The 15229-nt window shown below is 44.0% G+C and overlaps 1 protein-coding gene across 3 annotated transcripts in view; it reads left to right on the forward strand.

The window, feature by feature from the left end:
* Positions 1-15229, forward strand: part of SHISA6 (shisa family member 6) — a 272716-nt gene that overhangs the window by 236417 nt on the left and 21070 nt on the right. For 2 of the 3 annotated variants that reach the window (XM_063352309.1, XM_063352310.1), the window contains exon 4: positions 7853-7915. The exons of the other annotated variant lie outside the window; for it this stretch is intronic. In XM_063352309.1, the coding sequence (XP_063208379.1) occupies positions 7853-7915 (63 nt within the window). The remainder of the gene's footprint in view (positions 1-7852; positions 7916-15229) is intronic. 3 annotated transcript variants of the gene reach the window in all.

Raw genomic sequence — 15229 nt, forward strand, 5'->3', positions numbered from 1 at the left:
AGGATATTCACAGCATGAAAGTATGAAGTTTTGGCTAATGTAGATGAAAGACAGCTGGGATTTGACGATCTATTAGGCTAAGTGCTCATTTGCTCATCACCTCTGATAAGGCTCCGCAGAGTCCAGGTTGGCTGGGCAGAGCTCCCTCAGGAGGGGACCATGGGCTGAGTCTCCCCAGTTCCCTGGGGCGTCCCCAGCGCTGGGAGCTGCCACCACCTCTGGCTCATTGAAACTAGTGGGAAAAAGCTTTGCCCAGCAAAGGGTTGATGCCTCCCCTCGCCCAGGCACACCGCTCCGCTTTGCTTGACCAGCGTAGCAGTGGTTAAAGGACATTTGCTCAAGGGTTCCCCTCTGGACTACAAATCGTGAATAGAAAATGCTGGAGGGGGGCAGGCAGGTGATAAATGAGTAGCTTTATGCTGAAAGTATTTACATTCTCATCACCCGGTTTTGGTCTGCTTTCCTCCCTGCCTTTGGGGTCCGAATTTCTTTCAGTTCCTAAAGCCTGAAGTCTTTTGTTGTATTTAAGTACTCTGAAGGATTAGCCCTTGAAAGGGATTTTCTCTTCATTAGTGCACATGCCAAACAGTTATCTTGTCATCAGGAAAACAAACCGCTTGTTCCGCCCTTCTCCGAAAATCTCCTCCGGGGAATAAGGTTGAAGGCAGGCAAATGCTGAGGTTGCTGAAAAGACCAGGGGCCAGAAGGCAAGGAGTTGTATTTCATAGGCTGATTGCTCCTGTTTAGTCTATTTCTTTTGTCCCGTCAACTATAGATTTCAGAGCAGTTGCCAGTACTTTAATAAATACTGTAAAACTAATGCAAAATATTGCATGACTGTCAGAACTATCATATATCTGTAATATAGTTGGCATATTTAAAAAATTTCCTTGCTTTGCAGTTTTTATAGGGAACTTTATTAGGAAAGACAAGCTGGAAAATACAGCATTTTCTTTCCATATTCTGACATTTGATATTTTTTCCCTTATAGAACACAATAAGTCTAGTTTTTATTAACAATAAACACATATGAAATCCCTGAGACTGAAAAAAATATACCCTAGAGAAGGCTAAAACCAAGTACCAAAGGAAAGGTTAAGTCCTTACGTAAAAAGATTGTTTCTTAAGAGGATCTCCTGGATAAGAAGTGCAATGGGAACTCTTTGGGGGCTATTTAAAATTTTCTTCATCAGTTACGTGGATTTTCACTCCTCGAGACAGACAGTTGTGCTAGTGATTTATGTTGCAAATCAGAGCTGTCAGTTCTGACCCCAGGAAGAAGAGCTGCTTTCAATGCTGAGATCGATACCTCAGCAGATGAGGAGACCTGACCCACCTCTGCGAAGAAGGGGATGAAGGGCTGCCTGGTACCATCCCACCCCTGGAGCTAAGCCAGGTGCTCTGATTTCAGTTGCCCATTAGGGGTGCTCTCAGGTCACGAGGGCCAGCTCTGGCTTGCTCTGGGCACTCACGGTGACCATAGCCCAGAGACATCTGAGGGAGTTGATGTTACCCCAGCGCCAAAGTCGTTCAGTTACTGCAGGGCCATAAAACACTCTCCATATTCACTGAGAAAATTGTAGCTTCATGTTTTATCATCCTCGTGGAAAAGACATTTGAGCTTCTTGAAATGAATCGTTAGATGCCATGGCTGACACTAGACTAAGTCTTTTCAAGGCCAGGTTGGACGGGGCTTTGAGCAGCCTGGTCTAGCGGGAGGTGTCCCTGCCCAGGGCAGGGGGGTGGAACCAATCTATAATCCTATGATTCTATGATTCTATGAAAAATGCATGTGCACTCTCAGTGAAACTTCAGGAATAAATAGAGGGATCCCTCCTCTCCGTCTTCAAACACAGGCTGAGGACACTAAGGAGAGAAACTCTTGGGGAGTTTAGGAGATCACCTGAACCCCTCTCACACACCTGCCTGAGCCCTGACTCCAAGCACAGCAGAAACCACCTCTTAGATGCCTGGTCTGACTGTGCTGGGCCGCCTGTCTGAGTGTCACCTCCACGCAGAGACATGGAGAAAAGTGAGGAAGCGACAGGGAGAAGCGAGACAGCAAGGACTCAGCCGTGGTGCGCAGGCTCCTTGGCTGAACTAGCAACTAGGTGCTGAACTTGGAAGAACATTTCTCCTTTTCAGGGTCCAAGATGTCACTGCCACCAGCAAAAGTAGGGTGCTAGGGCCTGTGGGTGCCAGCACTGGTGGTCGTGGGGGTGCAGTGTGACGAGCCTGGTTGGGCACTGCTCTGGCTGATCGTACCACGCATGTTGTGTGTTCAGCTGGACCACTTCCCCAGGGCTTGCGGGGCAGCTGTACAGGTTCTCCTGTGCAGGGACACAGTCAGGGCGGGAGATGGGGCTGCCCTGCTCCTGTCAGCAGCAGCCTATATTTGGGTTGGTTTCACTGTACTCCAAACTAGTGCAGGTATTTACTGGTGTATCCTACCCAGCAGTACCGAGAGCTTCTGAAATGCTTAGACAGGTTGGTAGCTGCAGCAGAAAGGTCACCTCAACATAGCAGCAAGGCCATCTAGGCAGAAACTTATCCCTTAGTGTTTCCCAGAACCTACAGCCTTCTCTTTCTCCCTGCAGTGTCTCATCTCGTTCAACAGCATCTTCCCTTCTTTCATAAATGCACCCCATCACAGACGGCCCTTCCCCACATGGGTGAAAAGTTCCATTTCCCAGAGCAGCGGCTACTGGAGTCACATATAGACCACAGGTGTAATTGCGTGGGATGCAGCAGTTTGTTCTGCCCTTGCTATGTGAACCCATTTCCTTTGGGGAAAAAACCTGAAACCCTTAAAATCCCTGTCTGTCTACATGTCTTCTCCCAGATTGCAAAGGGGCTGGGAACACTGGTTTCCTTTCTGCCAGTAAAACGTCTCATTCTTTTTGGTGGTTATTGTATCTGATCACTCCTCCAGCTGTGCTCAGAAATTTCATATTGTGGTCTGGCAATTCAGAGCACTGTGAATCCTTTATTTCCCTAATGGAGTTTCCTAGTAAATAGCTTTGAACTCAGATCCTTGTCTCTACAATAGATATGCTTCTGCCTAACTGGCACTTCACAATTAACAGCATTATCTTGTTAAACCTGAAGAGGTGCAGGAAGGCTCAGCCATCATTTTAAAGCATTTTATTGCTTAGAAAGTGTTTACAATAGGCTACAGAAGTGGTAAATGAAGCCCAGTGCCGCATTCAGATGCCTGATTAGCTTAGCCACATGAAAATGCCAATAATTCAGGGTCTGACTATTTTGGATGCCGTTTGTTAAGCAGTAGCCTCAAAGTGCTTGAGTTTTTTAGAGGAAAAAAAAAAAGGAAGGGAAGGGAAGGGAAGGGAAGGGAAGGGAAGGGAAGGGAAGGGAAGGGAAGGGAAGGGAAGGGAAGGGAAGGGAAGGGAAGGGAAGGGAAGGGAAGGGAAGGGGAAAGAGAAAGTATTTGAGGTGAAATGGAAAGTTGAGCAGAATGAGAAGACAATAGATCCTGTTCATGTAGATGCAGGTGTAATTGTCTTCAGTGAAGACACAATTTCACCCAGGAGTGAGGTTGGGAGAGTAAATGACTGCACTGGAGTACTCTGTGTTTTCAGGAGACAGAAACCTTTGTTGTTTCCCTGCTGAAACAATTAATGTGTTCAGGTTATATCCGTTACTGTTTTAAATGCCTGCATTTCACACACACAAGTGTCTCCATCTCTGTGTAACCTTTTATCTGTCAGCTCCTGCAGTGTGTAAGCAACATTAGTTGAGAAGAGGACAAACAGTTTGGGCGTTTGGATGTTTTCTGTGATTTGATTTGTAAATTAGCTTTGCTGTAACCAGGCTGGAAGTCCTTGCTGTCCTTAGCTACCCTGCATGACTGCAGCCCTACACCTGGCTGAAACCCAGAGGGACTAGCATAGGAACCACAGGCTACTTTATAAAATATGGAAGGATGGAGGCCTCCTGGAGAAATATTTCACTTTCTAAGGCTTTCAGGAGTGGCTGTATAGCAATTCAGTCATGCTCAATGAGCTTATCAGCTGCAAATGTCAAGGAGAGGTCATCAAAAAATACAACAGGCTCATTACTCACTACCTAGTTTTCAACTTTCAAAAATAAATTTAATAACTTAAAAATGCGTTAATAAATGGTGGGTAAAATAACTGATAAAATACGCGATGGACACCAAGTTGAACATGAGCTAGCATCGCGCCCTTGTGGCAAAGAAGGTCACCAGCATCCCGGGCTGCATTTGGAGGAGTGTTGCCAGCAGGTCAGAGGAGGTGATCCTTCCCCTCTGCCCAGTCCTGGTGAGAAACGTCTGTAGTGCTGGGACCAGTGATGGGCTCACCAGTACAGGAGGGACATGGACAAACTAGAGTGGGTCCAGCGAAGGGCCAGGAAGATGCTTAAGGGACTGGAGCATCTGCTGTAATGGGAGAGGCTGAGAGCTGGCTCTTTTCAGCCGGGAGAAGAGAAGGCTCAGGGGGATCTCATCGATGTATGTAAATAACTGATGGGTAAGTAAAGAAGAGAGAGCCAGGCTCTTCTCAGTGGTTCCCAGTGACAGGGCAAGAGGCAATTAGCACAAATTGTAATGCAGAAAATTCCACTTAAACATAAGAAAAACCTGACTTACTGTGAGGGTGGTTGAACACTGGAAGAAGATTTGCAGAGAGGATTTGGGTCTCCATCCTTGGAGACATTCAGAACCTTAATGAACATGGTCCTGGGCAAGCTGCTCTAGCTGACCCTGCCTTGAGCAGTGGGTTGAACTAGACGATCTCCAGAGGTGCCTCCAGCCTTAGTGATTCTGTGATTTTATGAACAGAAAACCAGCCGTAAGAAACAGCTCTTCTCAGGACACAGACATCCCTAATATACACTGTACAAAACAGCTGCCTTTGTAACCAAAAACCCTAAAAATTCAGCATAGAGGAGGCTGCTCCAAAGCTGTGTGTCTGGCAGTCCCAGCAGCCCCGCTGCTGGCTGTAATGACTGAACACCAGTCTAACAGTAATGTTCAAAACACATTTCTGCTTGACAATGTCATGAACCGAATCTGATTACACCCATACATACTGGCCCAGACCTTAGCCCCACAGCTTTTTAGAAGGAGAGACTATTTAGATTATCTAAGAGAATAATCAAATTGATGATTATACAAGCCTCATGATCTAGAAATATCTACATGTGGAAGAGCTCTCTAGTAATAAATTGTTTTCTTACTCCCACTAAAAAAATGTGAAAGAGCTAACAGGAGTTCAAGCCAGATGATTCAGTTAAGATCTAAAGTATGTTGTAATTTATGGTAATGAAGATTAAAAATACCACAGCTATTTCTTTTAGTATCAGACTTACCATCCCATACAGTCTTTTAAAATCATATTACTGAAAAGGTCTGCTTGAACTCCGGAAACAGTTAAAACCTAGTGCAGAAAATGGCGAGCGGGATTCTGTATCATTCTTGCTGGAAACTAGATGAAAAGTGTCCCATCTGATCCCAGATCTTTGAAAATCCCTCTGGACTGTAATAGGGATTCCAGAAATATTCAGTTTTTCATTTGTCCCACTCATCCTCCAGTCCAGTTTTCATGTTAAAGTGAGATTAGACTAGAGCAGAAACTGAAGTAAAGTCACGAAAGTAGTCACTGCAGGATTTTTGCTTGCTAAAAGCAACCAGCAGTGGAGGATCCAAAGGAAAACTCTAACTTAGGCAACCTGCAGTCACTTATTCAAGGGCACTTTAGGTGCCCTTGACCAGGTGAACCTGGTCTCCTCTCAAGCTTTGCTCATCACATACTGGTAGCCAGGCTAATATCCTTTCTGTAGGTTCATCTGTCTGTGTATATGAGTGCCTGTTTTCTGGATGAAGAAGTAAGCTAAGGTGTCCAGTCTGTTGTCATAAATAAATAACCTCTGATTTTAATCCTGGCTGTACACAGACGTTTGGCATGCTGCACAGGGAGATGAGTTTCCAGTGAGATAAAGTAGCAGCCAACATGGACTTCTCAGAAACAAATCTCGTCAAGCTAAACTTATTTTTATTTTTTTATTGTGTTTTGTGGCCAGGGAGAAATAGCTTATATGGAGGATCATGACCTTAGCAAGATTTTCAGCAGTTTCTGGGAAAGTAATGCGAGACTAATTTGAGAAGCATGTTCTTAATGGACCTCTATAGGGTAGATGCCATAATGGCTGAATAACCCTAAAAGGTAACAAAATATCAGTAGAGGATGAACTGATGTGGTTCTGCATTTCGTCTTTTTGTTAGTGGTGGAAAAGGAATGTGCTTATTAAATTTGCAGATGATACGAAGCTTGGATGACCACAAGTCTATAAGAGGATGCGATTAGAATTTAAAATGTTCTTGACAAACTGCAGAAATAAACGGAAAATAAATTGATTAGATGAAGAAAAGTTCTACACATTGGACTGAAACAGGAATACTAAAAGGCCTTGTATATGTTGAAGAACAATTGGACAGGTAGCAGCAGTTCTTTATAAAAGCAATAAGGAATCATAGAGGATCACAAACTTCATATGAACCAGGAAAAAAAAAATCATGCGAGTTTGTATGAACAAGAGTAGATGGCTGTGAAAAATCCAGCCACTCCACTCTGTACTGGTAAGGTCACTTCTCAGGAACATGTCTCAGACTGTACTCCAGACTTGAGAAGGATCTAGGTCAATCGGAGAGAGCATAGGATGCTAAAATGACAATACTCAAAGGCAAAGGAAGTTTTATAGGGAATCATAATGGAAATTGCATTTTTTAGCTTGAAGAATAAGGTTAAGGGAACACATAGTAACAGCTTTGCCATAAGAAATTATTGCAGAAATACGGGGAATTTTCTTCATGTCCCTGGTAGACAGGAAAGAAGAAATTGGCCTAAAAAGCGGTAGGAAAGACCTAATGAAACAAATACTCTGGGGAGAAAGTGAAACATCCATGTTAGGTTTTTCAGGATAGCAGACTAGACATCAGACTAGCCCATCCTGCATCGGGACAGCATGAGATGCAAGAAGATTTCTTGAAATCTCTTCTCACCCTACGTTACTACAGTTCCATAACGAGCTGTAAAGATCTGGACAAAGAGTTCATTCCTTATTGAAGGCTTGTCCGGAAACTAGAGATGATACAAGTTTATCAGTAGTCACTTATCTGATGGTTTTATTACAGTGAAAAAGAGAGAAAGTTGTTTTCCAATCCAAAGGGTGGTTACTAACCACAATGGTAGCAGTTGTTCTGCCATTGATCGTTCCTCCTACTTTGCAACACGGTGTATGTAATACTGAATGCATCAGGTCTCACGGGATTCTTACTCCTCAGGGGAGGGAGTCTACAGCCCATGTGCAGCTACATCCTGCGTTTTTGAGGGCACTTATTTGATCTTTCCCTGTACTCACACAGGACGTTGTTGTGGTGGTTGTGGTCACAGTGGGAGAGTCTGTTTTTCGTGTGGTTGGGGCTATCGTCCTGAAAACCTCCATGCTGGATGGAGCTGGAGCAGTGGAGTCGGGGCTGCGAGGTTCCAGCAGTTCCCAGGAACACACCACCGATGTCAGTACACCAGCTGTGGTTTGTTCCTGTCTGGACATGCTTCTTACCTTTGCAGATAACCCTAATTTGCAGGCTCAGCAGAAGGAGAGCCATTTTGCATTATCGTGTTCTTCTTGCATCTGGAATTTTAAGTGAACTACATAACAGAATCTTCTGCTTCCTTAAGCATTTTCTTCTCCTTTCTTTAATCATGCTGAGATTTCCTGTGAATACTGTGAGCTGTAATTATCATCTGCAGATCAGTGGGTATGCTAAGCTGTTTCTTAAAGGGATTTCTTTTTTTTCTGTGAATTTCAGATGACCAAGAACAAAATTATAATCACCTGATACTAAACAGTGCCACCCAGACACCTACACATGGTAAGAGAAAACGAAGAGCAAAATTACACATGTTGTAACTTTCCTCTGCCAGCCAGTAACATTTACTGGTACCAAAGTATGTTTAATGTTAATAGAAATGTTCCTATGGCAATGATGCATGAATGATGGTTTCCATTAACATTAAACATAGGACCATATTTTTAAATAGCGTGCACAATGAAATATGGCCCAGTCTTTTATAATTTTACTTATCAACCTTGTGTTTCCCCATGTCTGATTGCTACTTTCTCCCTTCCACATCAAGGTGCTGTCAGATTTAACTGGCCAAAAGAGTAAAAATGATAACCAAAGTCCATCTTGTCAGCCAAGCCACTCACCTTATAGTGCTGCTTGTGCATATTTCTAAGATAGGTTAGAAGGACAGTGACAGGGGCAAGGGCTCCTAAGAAGACATGATTTTGGCATAACAATATGTGTCCAGAGTTTGGTTTCACAGCTAAATCCAAGCTGTCCAGCCCATACTCGCATGGGTTTGGATGGGATAACCTACTGAAGCCCCTGGTTCACTGCTCAGTGTCTCTAGTTTCTAGTATGCAGGATAGGTAAAGACCATTAAGAGATTCTCCCCACCCACTTTCATAAGCAGAAGTCCCTCTTTCTAAACCAGTTCCCGTGGTTGCTCTCACACCCTTCCAAATCCCCTTTATTGTGCTGTGGAAAAATGACATTTCTCTGAGCCTAGGAACTTACAAAACCCAGAGCACCTTTCATGTTCCTACACCCACCACAGGGTGGACCAGCACTGACCTATCCCCATAACCTCAGGAGTGACACTGCAGGAGACGTCTGGGGCAGCCGATGACCACCATACAACCTGTCTGGTCATCCCTCTAAAGGGTGAGAGCAGCCCTTTCAGAGTTCCTCCAAAGCTCCCCTGGGTTTGGTCTTTGCAGACAAACAGCTTCATATGTGTTACTACCCCTTCTGACAGTGCTCTTGCTGAGCTCTGAAAAAACACAGTTTTAACTTGTCTTACCTCTGTACACAGTTCAGCACATTTATTGGCACCTCTCTATCCAGCCCTCTTGACTTAATAAGCTTGGGGCTGTCGTACTTTAGCCCGTTTCAAGAGTTCAGACGCTATTAGAAGATACTACTTTGTTTTCCCCTATGTTTCCGCCATCTCATCCCAGCCTGGAGATGTTTTTCCACTTCCTCCACGTCCAGAAACGCCATCCCTCTCTGCTCAGCCCCGTCCCTCCAGCCCCTCTGCCTCCCCTGCCCTAGCTCCCTCCTCCTTTTGGTCTCCTTGGCCCCAGAGCAGCAACTGAGCGTGGGCAGCATGTCCCTCCCTGCGTTGTAGCAATCGCAGACCACACAGTCAAATCACCTGCAGTTTCCTGGCTCCATCCAAACCCAGAACAGTCACTGCCACCCAAATCAGCGGCTCCCCCTGTCTCTGTGCAATCAGTCCAACCTCTGAATGAACCCCCAGTTCCTCTCTGTTTTCTTCCCTCTTCTGCTGCTGCCTTGTCCTGGTCTTGTCCTTGTTCTTCCCTGCGCCCTTTACCCTTTGAATGTGATCTATTCCTCCAGCATTTGCAGCTGGAACCTTCCTTCTAGTTGGGAACCAGTAAGTGACGGGTAAATCTCATCTTAATATGCACATCTTGCAGCTCTGAATCTCTGTGTTTGTTACTCTTTTTGCTCTGGCATTTGTTTTTAATTCTGAAACTTCATCTTGATAACTATTCAGGAATTGATTTATTGTGAGTTGTGTGTTCTTATATAGAGATTTCCATGCTTCTTTGCTGCAAAAAAGTGGGGGAGAACAATTGCCCTTGAAAAGGTCACCTAAAACCTTTGGTGTTTCTCCTTCCCAGAGGGTGGGCTAGGCAGCAAGTTACTTTCAGTTGTAAGACTACATTATTAGGGGTTTTTTTTCCATCTCACAAAAACCCCGGGAGAAACAATGTCAGCTTTAAACCTGACAGTAACACAGGAGTATTTATTGAACCTGAATTGACAGCCTCCAATGCTCTTCAGACTACTTATTTTGTTTACTTTTTTACTTTCCTGAGGGGAAAAAAAAAAAAAAGAAAAGAAGAAAAAGATGGAGTAATAGGGTTGAAATTGTATTGTCTTCTGTCTGGTCTTACTACTTGTTCTTCAAACCTAGCACACGCTGGGTTCTGAGATCTGCCCCAGCAGACCCAGATGAGTCCCATTTACCTGCGTCTGCCCAGAAGTTTTAACGTTGCTCCATCATCAGGTCCCTATTGCGTTCAATAACCTAAGGTAACAATATGTGCTAAAACTTCCCTCTGGCCCCGACAGATGCTTTTCTTTTTTATGTACTTGAGAGACAAAAATCAAAGCGGATCGGCTCATGATCTGGGATTAGAAACTTTCACTTTTTTTTTCTACATTCATTTCTTGCGTTTACTGTATCTTAATGCTTTGGTTGTACAAAGTGACTTGAATGATCTGACTACAAATATCTGTATGATTCAAATTTATATTTTATTCCTGTGTTACCCATATGGTCATGGACGCTTTTGTTCATGATACTCATGTGCTGTTGCTGATGAGCCACTGCTTGGTGAGTCTAAAAAGATATTTGGACCTTCTAAATAAGGCATCAAAAGAGCTTGCAGTATTCATAATTACTGCTGAAATTCTGAGATAGTTCATCAACGCCACAGGTTTAATTTAGTTCCCTCCCTGGGTAGGACGCGGTGTACATTTTCTGTGTGATTATGCAAATTTGTAGGTGGACACAAGCTGTCTCTCTGAGCACCGTGTTCATGAGCTCTGTCCCTCAGCCTCTCTCTAGCACCCACCGAGCAATGACACCACCTGAAACAAGCAGAAGGAAGGAAAGAAGCCACTGTGAGGCTCGAGACATGCCCTGTGTTGCCCATGGCCCAAGTTCAGTTTGCTCTCAACTGAAGTAAAACAAGCAGAGAAAGGTTCTCAGGCTACCAGCATGGCGCAAGCAGGGCAGTGGTTGCAGGTGACATAACACCAACCAAACACCACCACTTCAACCAGAAAATCCCTCCCATGCCTGGAGGAGCCCCCACAGCCTTCCCAGGGACTGCCTCGCCCAGCAAGGATGCACTTGAGCTGGTATACGCAAAGGGAAGCGTGGGTTGTGGAAAACTGGAATACCTGTCAGGACGAGAGCTCAGCTGATGTGGGCTGGTGATCTCTCTCCCATCTCCTACCATCACAGGGACTCCACAGGTTTCTTACCTTCTCCTATAATTCCCATTACAACGAGTCTCCAAACTCATACAACCCCGTGACTGAGCAGTGGAGGCTTTCCACAGCCCAGCTGTGGCAGACATGGAGCCCAGGGCTCCGCAGGAGACCTTCGTATGGAGGAGGGATGACAGCCACATTCCCTGTGCTCCCCTTTCCCCTTCCTGTACCAGCTAGCCCTTTCCCAAAGTAGAGCAAATGACAGAAACCCATTCATTCCCCCAAAGGTCTTGGGGATCTTACTACAGGAGAGATCCAGATGTGCAGCGGGGCAGCCATTCCACGACACAACCCGCTGTACCCCAGTCAGCAACACTGACATTGGTGCGGGAGGCAGAGGATGGTAAACGTCTGTTTCCATGGGCTGATGTTGCCCCATTGCCTGTGTCCTGCTCCCTGCGGGTGCCAGTGTGATAGACCCTCCATGAATGGCACGTAATGTCTACCAGCACCATATACAAGCACGCCCTTGTGCTACCGTGGCAGTTTTTTACCTGAAGAGAAGCAAATTAAAGGGGATAAGGACAACTTCTGCTCACAAGGAGCCAGGAAAGAAAGAAAAAGCTGATTTGACCTTAGCTCTCTGAGCTGTTCAGCTTCAACTGCAGGTCCCCAGGGTTAAAGCCCCAAGACCCTCTGGTTTAACCTGGCCTGGGGGGCTGCTGCTCTTGGCGCCCAGCTTCTCAATGCAGAGTCTGCCCATCGCCGTGGGCTGTGCAGCCGTGAGATCACTGGTGTGGCTACGCTGAACTCTTCCGATGGAGGAAGGAACAACTACTAATTAAAGGTGGGATCGCATATAATCTGTTCTGTCAGGCTGCTATCATTTAATTAGCATAGCGCTGTTCATAGCACAGTTAACACAGAGTGAGAAGAAAGTGTCCCTTCTCTCCCAGCCTGGCTGGCACAGAGGGTTCACAGAGGAGTGAAACGTATGTCTGTCCCCTTTTTTGGAAAACGTGATATGTTGGGGGAGACAATTTCCAATGGAGATCACGAGAAATGACCACAGGCAAGTGAGTCTGTCAGCCCATGGCCTGCAATACCAGGATTTAATTTCTGCTGTTGTTGAGGGCCCTGAATTAGCCAGTGTCACTTTGAATAGCCATGTCTTAAAGAAGTCTGTTGATTTCCTACTGATGTCGGTCTATTCATGAACTTAATCCACTTCTAGGACACTGAATGTCCATTAGAGAGGTATCTACAGTCCTTAGAAACCTCAGCCTAAATTCTGCTTTCAGTGACGGACTTCGGACCTCAATTTCACTGAAATCAGAAGTTTCATGTGGGTTTCCTTTGCTCTAGACTTTATTTTTACATCAGCTGCAGATTTTAGCTGCAAATGAAGAACTCTACAGCAGATTTTGGAAATGTAGTGGGTTTTGTATGTAAAAGTGTGAATGTGAGTGCTCAGTTATTAGTTTCTAAGCACAACTAAGTTTTACATATGAAATGCAGGTAAATCTTTTGATACGTAATTTATCTTGCTTAGCTATTAAATCTTCATTACAAAATAAGCACATAAAATCATTTTCCTATAAAAACATTAAAATATGGGGGAAAAAATAGGAGCTGGGGCACTAAACAGAACTGAGGCAGCGCAGCATCAGCATAACAGAAATATACCACCATAAATAACAAATGGCTTCACTTCAAGTTTTTAATCAGGCCAAGTATTTTTCAAGTATTTTTCTACAGGTGATGTCTGGGTTTGCTCTGATGGAGGAAAATTTCATTTTATAGCTGTATATTCCTATATATATATGCATGTATGTGTGTATATTCCTTTTATATTCCTGTTTTATATTCCTTCCTTCCTTCCTTCCTTCCTTCCTTCCCTTCCTTCCTTCCTTCCTTCCTTCCTTCCTTCCTTCCTTCCTGTCTCTTTCTCTTTCTTCTTCCATCCATCCTCTTTCTTTTCTTTCTTTCTTTCTTTCTTTCTTTCTTTCTTTCTTTCTTTCTTTCTTTCTTTCTTTCTTTCTTTCTTTCTTTCTTTCTTTCTTTCTTTCTTTCTTTCTTTCTTTCTTTCTTTCTTTCTTTCTTTCTTTCTTCTTTCTTTCTTTCTTTCTTTCTTCCTTCCTTCCTTCCTTTCTTTCTTCCTTTCTTTCTTCCTTTCTTTCTTTCCTTCTTTCTTTCCTTCTTTCTTTCTTTCCTTCTTTCCTTCTTTCCTTCTTTCTTTCCTTCTCTTTCTTTCTTTCTTTCTTCTTTTCTTTCTTTCTTCTTTCTTCTTTCTTTCTTTCTTTCTTTCTTTCTTCCTTCCTTCCTTCCTTCCTTCCTTCCTTCCTTCCTTCCTTCCTTCCTTCCTTCCTTTCTTTCCTCCTTTCTTCCTTTCTTTCTTTCCTTCTTTGTTTCCTTCTTTCTTTCTTTCCTTCTTTCTTCTTTCTTTCCTTCTCTCTCTTTCTTTCTCTCTTTCTTTCTCTCTTTCTTTCTTTCATTTCTTTCTTTCTTTCTTTCTTTCTTTCTTTCTTTCTTTCTTTCTTTCTTTCTTTCTTTCTTTCTTTCTTTCTTTTTCTTCCTTCCTTCCTTCCTTCCTTCCTTCCTTCCTTCCTTCCTTCCTTCCTTCCTTCCTTCCTTCCTTCCTTCCTTCCTTCTCTTTCTTTTGTCTCTTTTCTTTCTTTCTTTCCTTCTTTTCTTCTTTCTTTCTCTTTTCTTCGTTTCAAAAATCCAGGGCATCTTCATTCCACACTGTAATAGGGCTTTGGGGGATATATTGCTGAAATAATTCTTGCAATCAATTTTCTAACATCAGACCAGAAGCTTCAATTTGGGACAATCCCAGAAGATATGAAAATGATTCCCTATACTGTCACAACTCCTCCAGCAATTTGTTGAGAGTTTTGTGTCTATTGTGTTTAAGACACTGTTTACAAAATCATAACAATTAAGGACTGTTTAAATTAGATTTATCCCCAGTAGAAATATATGTGAGGAAATTAGAAGATAATAATTTCTCTAGAATATAACCTACAGAACAGACACATTATGTACACTGCTCTTTCTGCAAAGCAGCAGGGCTTTAATGAAGGTGGGAGGAGAGATCAACCAGGTCAACTAGCAGGACTGGACAGCATAGTGCCAGCTTTTTGATGCACACAGGTTGCCATTCGTGATGGGGACGCCTGTTGATGATTCAGCTGCTTTGAGCACCAACTTTGCAAAGCAAAGTACACAGATTGCAATACAGCTCCACGTACACAATTACAAAGCAGATTGGAGCGAAGTCGTTAGTGGACCAGGATCGCTATTTTCCTGCCTTGACCTGAGAATTTGCTACCAATCTCCTACAGTGCAGAGCCAACCTCTGTGCAGCGGAAGTATTGATTTGTCGGGGCCATGGTTGGACTTCAGCGGTGTGACTACCCTCTGATGACATGTGTGCTGACCTTCCTTTAGTCAGGGATGTAGAGGGCAGAGAACAATCCTGGGGCTGAGAACAGATAAAGGACCTCACTGAAGCAACTGGTCTTTGCTTTTTAGACTAAACACATTGTTTGAACAAAGAAATCACTCTTTCATGGTCTTCGTATGACAGGGCTAAAACTGCCTCCCAGCTCGAGGTGCAGCCCATCTGCTGAGTATGAAGGGCCTTAACTTGCAGATGAATATTGTTACGGCACCCATGACATGGCATAAAACACATAACACATGCTGTTACACCACCCACATAAAACACTGAGGCTCGTGGATTAAAACTCAGCCATGTAACTGTGTCTCCACCCTCACCTGTGGGAGGAACCTGAGGAGCTTCCCTGTGACAATACAGTTAAGCAAAGGGCCAACATGAGCTGAGTAGCTCTGACACTGGCCTCAGGTTCCTCTTACAGAAGCAGGAGATCTCAAACCATAAGCAAGGGGAAGCAGCGTCTTTATTCCTAGTGAATGTGAGACGGGTGAAAAAGACCAAAAAGTTCTGAAGGCAAAATCACAGCATCTTAAAAATCAGAGCACGTAAAATTGCTGAGACAAAGGGGTTTTTTGCCGCTTTCATTGATAGAAGGGCTATCAGTGTGGAGCTCACTATGACTCTGCTGGAAGCTTGTGGTGGTTCCACAACCACCTTCAGCCTATCTGGGGCTTCTGCCTCAC

The sequence above is a fragment of the Chroicocephalus ridibundus genome, chromosome 14 (assembly GCF_963924245.1).
Source record: "Chroicocephalus ridibundus chromosome 14, bChrRid1.1, whole genome shotgun sequence".
Taxonomy (NCBI): domain Eukaryota; kingdom Metazoa; phylum Chordata; class Aves; order Charadriiformes; family Laridae; genus Chroicocephalus; species Chroicocephalus ridibundus.